The sequence below is a fragment of the Populus alba genome, chromosome 14, assembly GCF_005239225.2.
Source record: "Populus alba chromosome 14, ASM523922v2, whole genome shotgun sequence".
In the NCBI taxonomy this organism is placed as follows: domain Eukaryota; kingdom Viridiplantae; phylum Streptophyta; class Magnoliopsida; order Malpighiales; family Salicaceae; genus Populus; species Populus alba.
Window position 1 is genome coordinate 1,115,102 of NC_133297.1, and position 15,282 is coordinate 1,130,383.

Genomic DNA, 15,282 nt, shown 5'->3' on the forward strand with positions numbered 1-15,282 from the left:
TTGAATTTGTGGCGTCAAGCTTCTACATATACCGAGTGATTTCAACAACTGGGAATGTGAAAGCAACAAAATTAATGATAGTTATCATTTGCAGTCCAGGATGATGTTAGAGAAGGAAACAAGATCGGAGGGATGAGATTGAAAATAAAAGGAAGAAGGAAGGTTAGATTTGTCCTTTAACTGAAGGAAAAAATAAAAAAGACTGACAATAACATTTTTCCCGTTGCCATCCGTTTAAACCCCAATCCGAGATATGAAAGAGTCACCCGAGATAACCTTTCATTTATTTTTTTAATATACAAAGCAGTTCAGACCCTGAGGTAGTCAAGTCTCGGATTACTCTATCAGGATAATTCTAGTTTTATAACATTATTCCAATCTTTTTAATAAATAAAAACTCAATCCCTCTAGTGTAATAAAATTAAGGGTGGCAAGCATTTTAATGCCTTTTAAGCAGCTAAATAACAACTGGGAATTGAAAATTTGTCAATTTAGTTTTTCATATCTAGCGGTAAAGATTTTTCAAAATAAAAAACAAATGTCTTGTGTTTTTTGCCTTAAAATAATAAAAGTAACAGACATAAAATGACCCGAACACTGCTCTTATATTTTTTATAGTGGAGAATTTGAAAAATAACTATTTTGATATTACGGCCTAAAAAGCTTACTAAAAAAGAATATTTTATAAAATAACTACATTATAATTACAATAACAACAACAACATTATGGCTTGCAAATAATAATAATAATTACATTATGGCTTGCCCAAAAAAAAAAACAGAGTGTAAATGAATAGTTCTTATAAATGAGCCACAGCAACATGATTTTCCCGGCAGACATGAGCTCCTTCAGAACATGAAGAGCATAGACCGAAGTTGAATTTAATTGAATTTATGTTAAGAGGACTGAATCATCTGTTAACAAATGATTGAAAGTAGAGAGGCATGGCAAGCAAAATGTTTATGGCGCAGAATTCACACCCAAGATATGGACATCTGAAAAGTAGTGGGTTATATGGTCCTAGCCAAATCAGTGAACGAAAGGTCAGGTAGAATTATCTACAGGTAAAGGTTTCAACTGTCCATCAAGATCCAAGACCTACTCTATTCCGTTAGCCAGAGCACCATCATTACTACCTTGTAAACCCAGAGCATCACCTCCAGCCTTGCGCTCTTCACTCGGAGGTGCTGTTGCATTAGATGGAACATGTCCATTGCTGTCACCAAAGGCGTCCACTTCACCATTCACATCAGGCTCAACAATCTGACTGTACCCGCCAACCTCTTCACCATTCACATCAGGCTCAAAATGCCCATTGATGTCAGGACCCGCATCCACATCACCACCTCTTAAACCAAAAGCATCACTTCCAACCTTGCCCTCTTCACTTGGAGGTGCTGTTGCATTAGATGGAACATGTCCATTGCTGTCATGAACTGCGTCCACTTCACCATTCACACCAGGCCCAACATGTCCATTGTTGTCAGGAACCGCATCCACATCACCATCTTTTAAACCACTTCCAACCTTGCCCTCTTCACTCGGAGGTGCTGTTGCATTAGATGGAACATGTCCATTGCTGTCATGAACTGCGTCCACTTCACCATTCACACCAGGCTCAACATGTCCATTGTTGTCAGGAAACGCATCCACATCACCACCTTTTAAACCACTTCCAACCTTGCCCTCTTCACTCGGAGGTGCGATTGCATTAGATGGAACATGTCCATTGCTGTCACAAACCACATCCACTTCACCATTCATACCAGGCACATGTCCATTGCTGTCATGAACTGCATCCACATCACCACCTTTTAAACCAAAAGATTCACTTCCAGCGTTGCCCTCTTCACTCGGAGGTGCGATTGCATTAGATGGAACATGTCCATTGCTGTCACAAACCACATCCACTTCACCATTCATACCAGGCACATGTCCATTGCTGTCATGAACTGCATCCACATCACCACCTTTTAAACCAAAAGATTCACTTCCAACGTTGCCCTCTTCACTCGGAGGTGTTGTGGCATTAGATGGAACATGAACATTGTTTTCATGAACCACGTCCACTTCACCATTCACGCCAGGCTCAACAATCTGATTATGCCCAACAACCTCCATAGCCCAAGTGCTACTCACATCATGCATGTAAGCAGGATAAAGACAGGCATTGTTGTAAGGAAACGGTCCAGCTGCAGGCATGAATGGGATGGTAGGGACCATTGGTGAAACACCCAAAACAGGTCTTCCGAATCCTACCATAGGATACACACCCCCGTAGAAACTCATTCCATAAAAATACCCATGAACACCACCATACATCAGAAAAGGAGTATAATGTGGGTCGTGTGTCGGACCATAGAAAGGGTGATTTTCAGGTTCAGGACCTTTATCAGTGACGCCATTTGAACTACAGCTACCAATATCACCATTTACTCTATCTTTCGGCACAGCCTTCTTAACCTCCACTGTCTTGCCGTTCAAGTCATGAAAACTGTTGCGCATAACCTTGGCGACACATTCCTCGGAATCAAAGGTGACAAACCCAAAGCCCCTAGGCTTGTTTGAACTATCCTGCATCACAACTGCATCTACCGTCCTACCAAACTTTTCAAAGTAATTTCTAAACTGTTCATCAGTTAGACTAGATGATAAACCTCCCACAAATATCTTCTTAGTCCTATAATAATTTTCATTGCCAGTACTGTTATCACTATTCGTCCCCGGCCCATTGCTAGCAGTTTCCTGGTTACCATGGGGGTGGCGCTGCCGGTGCTCTTGGTGTTTTTCAGTTTTGGGTATTGCTTTCTTCACTTCTACCTGCGAAAAAACAAACAAACAGCATCAACCAACTAAACAACCAAGACATGCAAACAATAAATCCCTTTTAAAATAATATCCTAACACGTCCAGAATTCAAGCCAGCCTTCCATGCACGAAATAAATCAAACAACAAAGAACCCCAATTCAATTCTATTTCCACTTTTATTGAAACAAACAACATGCAAATTCATAATTTAACATTAAACACACAATTAACACATAAAGAATACCAAGAACAAAGCAAGAAACTGACCGTTCTTCCACGAATAACATGCCTATCTTGAAGAGCCCTAGCAGCAGAAGCAGCATCAGAGAACACAACAAAAGCAAACCCTCTTGGTAATTTAGTGATTTGGTCCTTGGCCACGAGTAAATGCGAAACGACACCGTATTTGTTGAAGTGATCTCTTAGAGTGTCCTCGCTCGTCCCTCGCGGTATACCTCCCACAAAAAGCTTCCTTTCCTCAACATCCATCGTCAATTGCAATAATCAAACAAGAATTTTCAAAAAGCCCCAAATTCGAAACCCCAATTTGAAAACATAAACCCTGAAAATCTTGGATTCTAGGGTTTCTAAAACTCGCCCCTGTTTCGCGTTTTTACGTTTTTACCGGGTACGATAAGCTTGATGTGGGCTTCGCAATAATCCGGATTAAGTATATACCAGGCAAGGAATTTGGTTTCCAGCAGTAGTCTTCACTACTTCAAACTATGTTTAAAACCAGGCCCAGACAACCCGAATTGTTTTGGGCTTATTGGGCTGCTTTGGGTCCATACTGTTAGAGTGTTCTTTCTTCTTACACCCGTAAAAAACAAATTCACTGCGTGTCAAAAACTATTTTATTCTTTTTACCTTGTATCTATTTTTGTAATTACACAAGGTGATAAAACTAGTCTTATAAAACCCGGATTGAATTGCAAATGAATTGAGTGACATGTCATCCAAGGATATGGTCCGGAAAAGATCAATAGAAAAACCATGTTTTTTTTACCAAAATAATATTATTTCAGGGTTTTAATAAAATTTAATAAAAAAATAAACAACCAGATTTTACTAATTATATATTTTTATAATGAAATATTGATATGTTGAAAAAAAAAAACAGCCGATCTTGCTAATTGGATAAATTCTATAATAACTAATTTGTACTGGCAAGAAATTCTTTAGGCATTAAAAGTTTTGTTTGATAATAATTATTTATGTGGCTAATTTGATGTTTAATCAAATACTGATACTAATTTATTTAATTTTTATATTATCAACTTAAAAAAAAAATCAAATATTCTACGTGAGCGCGTGATAATAGAGAAAAGAAACACCTGGAGCTTATCATAACACGCTTGAAACCTTTAACGTACATCAACAGAAGCGACTACCGAGACTGGTCCTTGTGGGTTCATGCAATGGGCTCCAGTAGAGTCCACAATGCAGGACCTTGGATGTCATCTGTTTGAATTTTAAATATGAGGCCATGAGCTGTGAGCTTTTGTGGTCTTGTCTTTGAAACCTCAAAGCCCTGAACCACAAACCCAGTATTTCACAAAAAAAATTAAATAGCATCACCGAAAGTTTAGCCCATCTTGAAATTTTTAGGGTTGAAAAGAATTTGAGTTATTCAATCGTTAATTTAATTTTTGAATCATCAAGCTAAGAACTTGTTTCTTTCTTTTGTTTTTTCGGTGATGTTGATTTTGTTGTGTTTAAACGGGGTATAGCTAGGTCGATTATATCACTAAAAATCTGACCGGATTAATAGAGTTTTGGAAGATCATATCTCATTCAAATTAATTAAAATTAAATTCGTTTCGTAATATAGATTTCAAGTTTCCTGATTAACCACTCTACTTATCCGAGGTCTAAGAAATTATTTTTTTTCTTGTCTTCTTCTTTGTTCACTCAATGGTGTAACTATTAAAAAAAAAAAAAAAAAAGCTCAATAAATCACGGCAGAAAGTGAGTAAATTCATTGTGAATTCAAGTAGTATGACGATGATTTTATCATCCATTGCTCTTAACAATTGTCTTTGCATTGGGGGCAGAATTATATTTTTTATAGGATTCAAATATCATTTGAGAATTAATTGAGAGCAAAATTGTCATTATATGTATTTGTATAGAGGAAATACTATATTGCTCCTGGAAGCTCAAAGAATTGGCCTCCTGTCCAAAGGCTTTTGTGTTTTTGCAAGTTTTTTTGGCACGGTTAAATAACATCCATTCCCTTCGAGTCTAAAAAATATTGACCTTTAAAAGAATGACTTTTATGTATTTATAGATTTTATGTACAGTAAAATTTATGTTCGTCCTCTGACTTCAAAAAAATCAAAGATATCTTGGGATGGTTTTTGGGTATTTGCATCATGATTTTTTATGTCTTATGGTCTTTTTGGTAATTTTTATTATTATAATATTAATAAATTGATAGAGTAGGCCTACGCGTGCCCTAAGTGTATAGGTGTGTTATCACCCCCGCGTTATTCTAGTGACGAGTGGGGGAATGTACAGTGCCAAAAAACAGATCGGTCACCAACTCACTTGATGCGGAAGGTGGCGACACATCTTTTAGGATGTAGTGTTTTTTTATCTAAATAGTGGTTCGGCGATGATTGATCTTTTTTTTCCTCTCTTTCTTTTCTTTCTCCCAAGCCCTAGAATAAATGCAAAACTTTGACAAATTCAATTGTGTCCTCCAATTTATATTTTTCTTGGATTTGGTCCTTTTTTTTTCTTCTATTTTTTAGATTTGATACTTTTTAAAGTTTGTTTTTATTTTCGTATGTGGTTATTTAATCTCATTAGATTTTTGTATCCAATAAGTTCTTCATTTTTTTTATTGTTTTTTATTATTATTTTGTCCTTGGGAGTTTGATTTAATTTTATCTAGTTTCCAATTTTAATCCTTATTTTGTTATTTTTTTTATCATCATTTTCTTCATTTATTTTGTTTTTCAATTTAATCTCTTATTAGTTTCTTTCAATTATTTTTGTGTATTGTTTGGTCCTGTTATTTTAATTTTAGTTATTTTATATTATTTTTTATGATTTGAAATTTTTCTTGTGTCTTTTCATATTTGTCCTTTATAAAGTAATTTTGGTTTTATAACCCGGTCCACCAATTTCGATGATAAACCCAGTTTAAGTTTGATATTTTTTAGGGTTTTTTTTTTTTAAATTGATTTTTCTTTCATCTTCATCATTTGACATTGAATTGTTGAGTTTGAGCTTCTTGATTTGATTTTTTTTTTTTTTTTATGTTGGGTTATCCTTGCCTTATATTTGAAACTGCAAGTTAGTCGAGTTAACTTTGAGTGACTTGTTTTTTTAAAAAAAAATTGTATATTTTTTTTAATTTTATCATTTGCCATTTAATTATTGACTTTTGAACGTGTTTTATTGAATATTATTTTTTAAAAAATGCACGTGTCAGTGCTAAACGGGTTATCCCAAGTTCGAGGTGGTAAAGTTAACCCAAGCTAGCTTGCATTTTCTTACTAAATTTTTTTATTTAATTTTGGTATTTTTCGTCAAGTTTTTCTTTTGGAAGTTTGATTTTTTTATAAGTTTTTTTTTAATTTCATCATTTTGCATTGAATAATTTCCCTTTGAACTTTGTTATTTTTTTGCTTTTCTTCTTTTTGGTTACTATGATGATTGATTGGTAAGTTAACCCGAGTTAGCTTTATTTTTATTTTTTTTTTAATTTTTTTTGTTGAACTTTATTTTTTTTTGCTAGGTACTTCTTTTGAAATTTTGTTATCATGATATCATACTGCGGGTTGGAGATTTATCCAATTACATCGAGTTGACTCGGGTTTGATTCTTCAACATCATATTTTTTTTGTTTATTTTTCTGCGGGTTATTTTGATTTTATATCCCAAGTTCTGGTTTAAGTAAATTTAACCCAATTTGTCTTGCATTTTTGTTGAATATTATTTTCTTGCTTATATATATAGTACAAAGGGCTATTTTTTTTATCATGATGTCATATTACGGGTTGTAGATTTATCCAGTTAAATCGAGTTGACTCAAATTTAATTCTTTAACATTATATTTTTTCCTGTTTATTTTTCTGCGGGTTGTTTTGATTTTATATTCCAAGTTGTGCCTTAAGTAAATTTATCCTAACTTGTCTTGCATTTTCGTTGAATATTATTTTCTTGCTTTTATATATATATATATAGTACAAAGGGCTAATTGATAGCAGTAAAAGGACACTGTATGGTAGTGCATCCAGATTTCTCAAAAGGCAAGATGGGATCGAGAAATATGAAAAAACAAGTCACAAAGCTTGAGCAGAGAGACTCAATCCCGAGATCCTGTCACATGCTGTGGGTTGAAGCTCAATGCTAAAGTAACAAGCAACGCCATTAGGCATTAATATAATCCTATGATCTTATGCGTGCGAATATTCGGTAATTGAGCCAAAATTATTATTTCTAGGATACGTGAACACTAGAATCCACCTTAATCATTTATCTAATCAATTCTTTACAAATTTCCAATCCTTTGCATGTGATATAAACCCTTTTTTTTAATTTAATAACACCATGTTGTATTAAATTAAATAAGATCCTTAAACAAATATGCATGATGATTTACAACTATTCACGTTGAATCATGTGGTAATAGCATTAACGATTGGGTTTTGATTTTAGAGCCTCCTGCCCTCTTGGCTTGCATGTATTGAGTACCGAAGATAACCTCGTCGGGAGGCAAAAATACTCCGAATTAACCTGTGATGGGCATCGTAAAAATGGCAGATTAGGGTTTTCGACACCCTAAAGTGCCCTGGGGAATCAACAAGGATAGTCGAGGTCTTGTGGTCTGGTGACTAAAATACACAAAAAGATGAAGGGAGAAGCATCTCTAGGTGCATGTAGTATTTATTGTTAACATTTCTGGGGTTTACCAATCTTGCTTTTGTTAGTTATACCTTTGTCATCTTCTCGTTGCAAAACATTAAGAGTATACAATACTCAGAGCACATACTTCATAAAAGCATATCTTTTCCTGGGTTTTGGGTCCTCACTGGTTTCAAGGTTTTGCCAGTGGATGCCATGAGTGAAGGCAGCCCAAGCTCCAACTCAATTAGTTGATGATTTTTCTTTAGACTAATCCTCGGTTTAGCTAATTGCTTCATGGGCTCTCTTGGGTATTTTATGGGTCTGTTCAGTAACATACAATTATGTTATTTTTTTATTATTATCATTTCTTATCGGATTTTTTCTAGCAAAAATTTGAAAAACGTCAAAAATAGATGAGTTTTTATATTAAAATAACAATAAATATGTCAAGACTATAACATTTTTTTATAAAAAATTGAAACCATAAATTTCAATAATCATCTTAATATTTTTATTTGTAATGATCTAATTATAAGATATTAATTTTATTATATCTAGATTAAATATTATCATGAAAATGTTATTTTTTTTTAAAGGAAAAGGTTATATTTATCACTTGAAAAGGATAAATAATCTATTTAAAATTTTTATTTTTGAGTAAAAAGTATTTTCAAGCTGGAATTCCTCCTTCGCTGCCATCGCTATCCCTGTCCATTACCATAAAAGTCCATTTAATCTAACTATAAAAATTGGAGCGTCATAGGATGCACTTGGAACATAATCACCTGTGACCTGTCCTTGCTTCTTTTTTCTTTCCCTTAAGCTCACACTACATAGTTAAGGATGGACCTGTTCGACCCACATCATACATACAGAAAGAGTAAGGAGTGAAACACACACATTTTTATAATGCTCTTCGATTGGTAGCAATTACGAGTTCTCTAATCCGATAAACAATTGGAAAAGCCAGACTTCTTGCAGACAAAATACTTGCAAGGTTATTTTACACATTCGATGTGGAATTTGCTTCGTATATATATATATATATATATATATATATATATATATATTGGAAATGCCATATATATATATAAAGCATTGTAAAAATGTAATTTGTTCAATTACCTATCAAAATTCAAAAGCAAATGGCCCTTCTCTGCAGAGAAGGAAATGGCATTTCCAAGGACCGACATCTAATAGATATATATATATATATATATATATATATATATATATATTTCATTAGCAAAATAGCAAGTTAACAAGGGAGTCATAATCAGTGCGAAGCCCAATGAGATGATGAGAGATGACCTTTGGAGCAATAATGACGAAAGACAGCCCTAGATAACCTTGGAGTCTAGGTTCTTGCAAGGCGACATCAGACTTGATGCGCTTGAATCCTTCTTGGACAAGGGAAGGACAGGCATGGTGGCTCATCGAAAAGTTTAATCCTTGTTTAATTTGACCGAGAGCAATGGTGATAAGACATGCCTTTGGGATTACACACTCTGTACATGTAAGCCCTAGAGAAGAAAAAAAAAGAATTAAGGTCTTGTTTTTTTTATATGCTCTATCATCGATGCCTGCCTGGAGGTTATACGGTCTTGCTTTCTAAGTTTTTTTTTAAAATGATTTGATTATAACCCCAACAAACCTATGGTTCTATGCTAGACATTTATGACCCACCATGCTGTCAAACAAATCCTAGACTTTCCTAACAGCCCAATGCTCTAGTTCAAACCCCCAGACAAGAAAATAATAGTTTAGTAGCTCCTCGAGAGTTTGTTTTTAAAATAATTTTATTTTTAAAGTATAAAAGTAATATATTGTTCTATTTTTTATTTTTTTAATATCAATTGGATAATAATACAGAAAAAAACCTTACAGTCAGCCCTTTTCTAACTTTTCACTATGAAACTTGCATAGTCCAGGTTGTCTCCAATAATTAAGATGACACTGTTTTAAAAAAATAAAAGAAATCAAATTATAAATTGACCTGTTGTTAAATACAGGGATAACTTTTTTTATTTTTTAAAAAAACTAGAGGAACCAGTCCCAAATCAAATAGATCTCGAATTGACTTGACCTGCCAAGGGCGACCGGATTTAACCACTCTGCTTCAATCTGAACGGGAGAAGGGAAGAGGGGAAACGTGTAGCCAATGTCCTCGTCCAAAAAAAAAAGTCCAATTTGGGGGGGGGACCAAAGTGATCTTTTGAGTCAGCAACACGGCATAGGGTTATTAGTTAGTCAAGATTAAGCTGAAAATGAGTAATTAATATTGATGGAAAAGGTAAGCTAGTCACGTGAGCATCATGATCTCAACTGGGGGCTACCTATGATATGTTCTCCCTCTCTCATTTTTATGTTAGGTTAGGCTTTTCAGATTTGTACTACACTAGAGTACTTACAGAGTTACAGTTATTCTATTCTATTTTTATTTTATCAGGCTGGTTTGCAAGTAATGGTTTGATGAATGTTTTTAAGATCCGTCAGATCTAAGGCTGTCTTCTTGATTAGGGCATCCCACCCAGGTGTTGATCATTGATGTCAAGAATCTGTCTCTGGATTACTTGCTACTGCGAGAAGCCATTGACGAGAGCATTTCCTGTGTTTTTCAAGGCTTAGCCTTCGGACTTGGAGAGAGAGGGCGTGCTCTGGTTGCTGCCGTTCTAGTGCTAATACGCCTTTCCCTTGGGTTCGAGGTTTTTGATTTTTAGCTAAAAACTGTGTTTCAAACCAAAAAAACATAAAACATGATGTTTCTTTTGCTTAAAATGCAATTTAAAATGCTTAGTTACCAGGTATATGTGTTTGAAATGCGTGCCGATTGATGCAACACCCTGCTTTCGAGAGAAGATAGAACGAGTAGCCTCGGTGACCTCAGAATCATTTCGAGACTCCCTTTTGGATGGAAAATTATTGTGCAACTTTTAATGCACTAAACCTACTTTGCATCTAATGAAGTAGCAGGTGGCTCGAAACTGAATTTAATAGCGGTTGTAAAGATTAATTTCTATTTCTGCACGTTGAAAAATTAAAAAGCATGGATCTTCACAAATTGAATTTTGAATTAAACGGTCATGACGCGAAGCATGACCGTTTAATTTATCCTTGTGTTAGATAAACTCTTCAATATATCCTTGTAAATTTTATTGCTTCAATTAGTCCTTGAATTTGAAGTCATTCTATAATTTATTGTTTTTATCAGATTCTTTTATCCAAAATAAAAATATACTTGAGTGGGAAACTCTAGCCCCGCCTAATTTACTAATAAATATAAATATTCAAAATTTGAATTTTAACACCACGTGACACGATTCATTTTTAAAATATTTTATTAATAAATCAAGCTGGTTTGAGTTTTTAATTTAATGCTATTGCTGTCGATTTAGATGGGAATATTTATCAGAGTATAATTTAAAATATAAATATAAATTATTAGTGAATGGATTGTTAAAACATGTTAAAAACTAAACCCAAAATATTAAATAAACTGAGACAATTCATCCAATTTTCAAATTTATATCGGCGAACGCTGCACACATCATGCACAAACCACCACGAGCTTATTGCAACCTAAAAAAAAGCCATCAGTTCAATAAATATTTGGTAAATATAGTATTATATTTGGAAAATATAGCATTAATAAGTGTTGTAATAATTATTTTTAAGGTATTTCTGGCTTCTAAAAATATTGGAATAAATTTTTTTATTTTTCTATATTTATTTTTTACATCAGCATATTATAATAATAAAAAATATAAAAAACAAATAATTTTTCATGAAATGTTGTTTGTAGCGTCAAAGTGAACAGGCACTTTTAACACTTTGCAATTAAAAAAAAAAAACTTACAATGATCATTGAAACATATTTATGTTATGGTGTCACTTGAGAAAACAAAAACATTGAAAATGATGTTTTGTTATAAAAAAAAAAGTGAAACTCGATTTAATAACCAATCTAGAAAAAACAAAAAGAAGGTAAACTTGTCGAGTTAAATTGCAAGTCACCAATGCAAACTTTGTTTTTATTATAATCTAATTGTTTTGTATTTTTTTATTTTGACATGATGAAATTTAAATTATATTTAGCTGGTTCATTAAAAAATTGATTAAATCCATTAAATATTACTGGATTTAATTTAAATCAAGTTTCAAGTATTAAATCTTCCTGGTCAAGCTCCGTGTATTAAATTTTCTACGCTAATCCATCGGATAAAGCCGTGTTTAACAACTCTACTCATGTCATGTGCATGGAAGAGAGAAACCATTGTAAGGCGATGAGGGTCGCCACATACCAGCACACCGCCTTGAAAATATCAAATGCTAGTGAGCCCCATGCGGAGTAAAGGCCCGCTGAAATGGCACGACAGGGATGACGCAAGTGAGGACAAGTGAAAAAAATAAAAAAGAAAAAAAGAGAAAGGGCGGTGTGGGCCCAACCTATGACTGTCGGCAAATGGGAAGCGAATTGCTCTATCCACATCTCGCCCTCTCCAAGCGCACCAACAAACACCATCTCTTACCACCATTTGCAAGTGGTCATTACGAGGGCCCACATGGCACTGTCTTGGCCACACCCTCTATTGACACGTCAACATCAAAGTCTCTCCTTCTCTCTCCATGAAGCACATGCAGATATGGTGATTCCGAGATGATATGATGACGGAGAGATGTGTGCTTGCTTTGCCTTTTTTCAACCTTTGCCTTGTTTTGTTTGTTTATGGTTTGGTTTGGTTTCTCTCCCTCTCATGCCTTCTTTTTGGCACCCCCCGTTTGTCTCCCTTCCTGCTACACGCAAACTCGCTCTTGTCTCACGCGCTTTCCATGAGTTTTTTCTTCTTCGTTTTCTTTTTCAATATGGGACCACGGCAGATTCGTCGCTGTAGGTTTTATCTATATTATAATTTTAAAAATATTCAATTAATTCACATCCACTATAGTTTTAAATAAAAAAAATTCAAGTTTTAATTTACTTTTCAAATATAAGCTTATAGTTTTCAACCTCACACGGACACCGTTCTGGAAAAAATCTAGGCCGTTAGATCAGTTAGTTTATGGATTATCAAATCAAGTTGAATAATATATTTTTATTAAAGTAATACCATTTTATTTTTTATATCAAATCAATCAAGCTTGATCTAGTTAGCTGTATTGTTGAAAATTTAACCGTGCTAGCTGAGTTTTATTAAATTAATTTTTAATTCAATTTTTAAAACAAAGATCTATTTCATAACCTCCTAGATCAAACTATTTTAACAATTATGCTTGGATCAGCAGTACACACGACTAGAAAAAAATGAAGCTTTCTATATACTGGCACGCATATTGAATGATTATAAATTTATCATCGCATTTATACTATATTTTAAATTTAAGATGAATACCATACTAGTAATTACATCAAGGAAGGGAGTTCATCAGTATTTTCACATTTTTGTATGTAATGTAATTACTAAATGACCATTGGGTAAAAATAATTTTCATAGTTTCAATGGTTTTCAGTTTTTTCATCTTTTTTTACAACTCAATTACTTAAATGCCCTTTAAAATATTCTCCACTAATCATGGATGTAGGGGCACTTTAGGTCTTGTATTATATTTGATTTGTAATTTCCATGTGGATTCAAAAGTAATTGTGTCTTTTGAAATATATATTATTATTGTTTTAATTTTAAAGCAATTGGCGGTTTTAAGACCCGGGACCCGGTTGACCCGGCAAGACCCGGTCAACATCCAACCCCAAACCCGTTGACTTTTATTTTTTTTGGTTTTTTTTTTGCTAAAACGACGTCGTTTTGATTTTTTTTTTTGACCCGGTCAAAACCCGGAACCCGGGCCTTGGACCGGGTCGACCACCAGGCCGGGTCTTAAAACTATGCCAAGAAGTGAATATTGTCTGCATCATTTTAGTGGCGTGTGTAGTTTTGAGAAAGCACCATGCCGAGCGCGTGTTCACATTCGATATATACCAAACCTCTATACAAAAGTTTTTCCCTCCCTACCTCTTTCCCCCCTCCTAAAAAATAAGTGTTGGACACTGTAAAAAAAAATCTAGTTATTTGTTTATCATGTTAAATTAATTTTTCATTCTTTTTATCGCAATGTATTTAGTCTTCGTTATTTATTGAGCTTATTCTATTTCTTAACTTTATCACTTGACACTTGATTTTTATATTAAATTTGATTCATGTTCTTTTAATTACAATGTATGTAGTCTTCAATCATATATTATGCTATGTTTATTTATTGAAAAGTAGTTTTCCGGAAATCACTTTTAAAACTTTATGTGTTTGTTTGGTATTAAAAAATTTGTTCAATAAAAAACATTTTTTAGTCGAAGAAAAATTTAGTTTGGTTTTCTGTAAAATATTTTCCTGAAAAATTTAGGCGGAAAACACTTTCTAAAAGTTGTAAAAAATTTAGAAATATCATATTATTTATTGATTATATCAAATCTGGTTCTCAAACTTTTGATTGCTATATATATTTTATTTTGGATATTTATTTTTCAATTTTATCTCTTAAAATTTAATTTTTATATTAACTTTGGTTCTTATTTTTATAATTGTTATTTGCTTTTTCCTTATCATTTTTTTATTGAGATTTTTTATCTATGAAATTTGATACTCATTTTTTTAATCGTTAGTTATTTTATTTGAAATAATTTATGAAATGTTAATTATTATTATTTTAATCTCCTCATCTTTCATTTTTTTTTTTATGTTTTAGATTTGATATTTACTATCTTGATTATTATTTATTTTATTTGAGATAATTTATGAAATTATATATATTTTTTTCAATTTCATTCTTATTCAACTTTTTAATTTGTAAGATTTATTCTTTGTTATTTTAATAAACTTGAGAAAAATAAAACATTAATGAATTATTTTTCCGCTTATTTTCCATGATATAACCAAACACTGAAAAATATTTTTCAATTTATTTTTTATTACACTATCAAACATCAGAAAATAATTCACTTTTCTAAAATTTATTTTAAAAAAACTACTTTCCAGTAAATAATCGAGGTCTTAAGATAATTTTTTTTTTCAATTTTATTATACTCACATGTATATCAGAGAATTATAAATTTATTATGTACTTTAAATTTAACATATCATTACAAATTAAGCGAAGTAAACATAAATACGTGTTATCTTTGTAGAAAATCAATGGTACGACTTTGACACATAATACTTTTAGGTGGAATATTTTTTTTTTCTTTTTATTAATTTTTCAAGATCTTCCGGTTATTGTGGAGGTTTTTTGCCTGGACAGTTATTGCTTCAATATTGCCATCTCGAGCTAACTATTAGGAAGAGGTTCTAATAATTTTTTTTTAATCCTCTCGTAGATGTACTAATACTACTATACTAGTATGAATAGCTTATTTAAGAATGGATAAAAAAATTGTCTCGGCCATTAAAAGAGGACACCGGACCATCGAGATTCTTAGCTATTAAAATTCAAGATGTGAGAACAAATTACTTTGCTATGTTTGAGGATGGACTGGTCAAACGAACCTGGTGAGCTTGTTTTTTTTTTTTTTTTTAGCATTGTTGTTTTATTTAATTTGAATTTTTCTTTTCTTTTAAGTTTGTTT

General features: G+C 32.9%; 1 protein-coding gene across 1 annotated transcript; it reads right to left on the reverse strand.

Annotated features, from left to right (window-relative positions):
- Positions 1-664: 664 nt before the first annotated feature.
- On the reverse strand, positions 665-3,443 carry LOC118037086 (uncharacterized). Its single transcript, XM_035042970.2, has 2 exons — positions 3,078-3,443; positions 665-2,821 (listed from the first exon to the last, which is right to left on the reverse strand). The coding sequence occupies exons 1-2, from the start codon at positions 3,297-3,299 to the stop codon at positions 1,100-1,102; spliced, it is 1,944 nt and encodes a 647-aa protein (XP_034898861.1). The 5' UTR covers positions 3,300-3,443; the 3' UTR covers positions 665-1,099.
- Between the last annotated feature and the right edge of the window lie 11,839 nt (positions 3,444-15,282).

Excerpts from the sequence above, each read along its gene's own strand:
- LOC118037086 (XM_035042970.2), bottom strand. The coding sequence starts at position 3,299 with ATGGATGTTGAGGAAAGGAAGCTTTTTGTGGGAGGTATACCGCGAGGG. Across the intron at positions 2,822-3,077 it reads ATGTTATTCGTGGAAGAACG|GTAGAAGTGAAGAAAGCAAT; the intron begins GTCAGTTTCTTG and ends GTTTTTTCGCAG.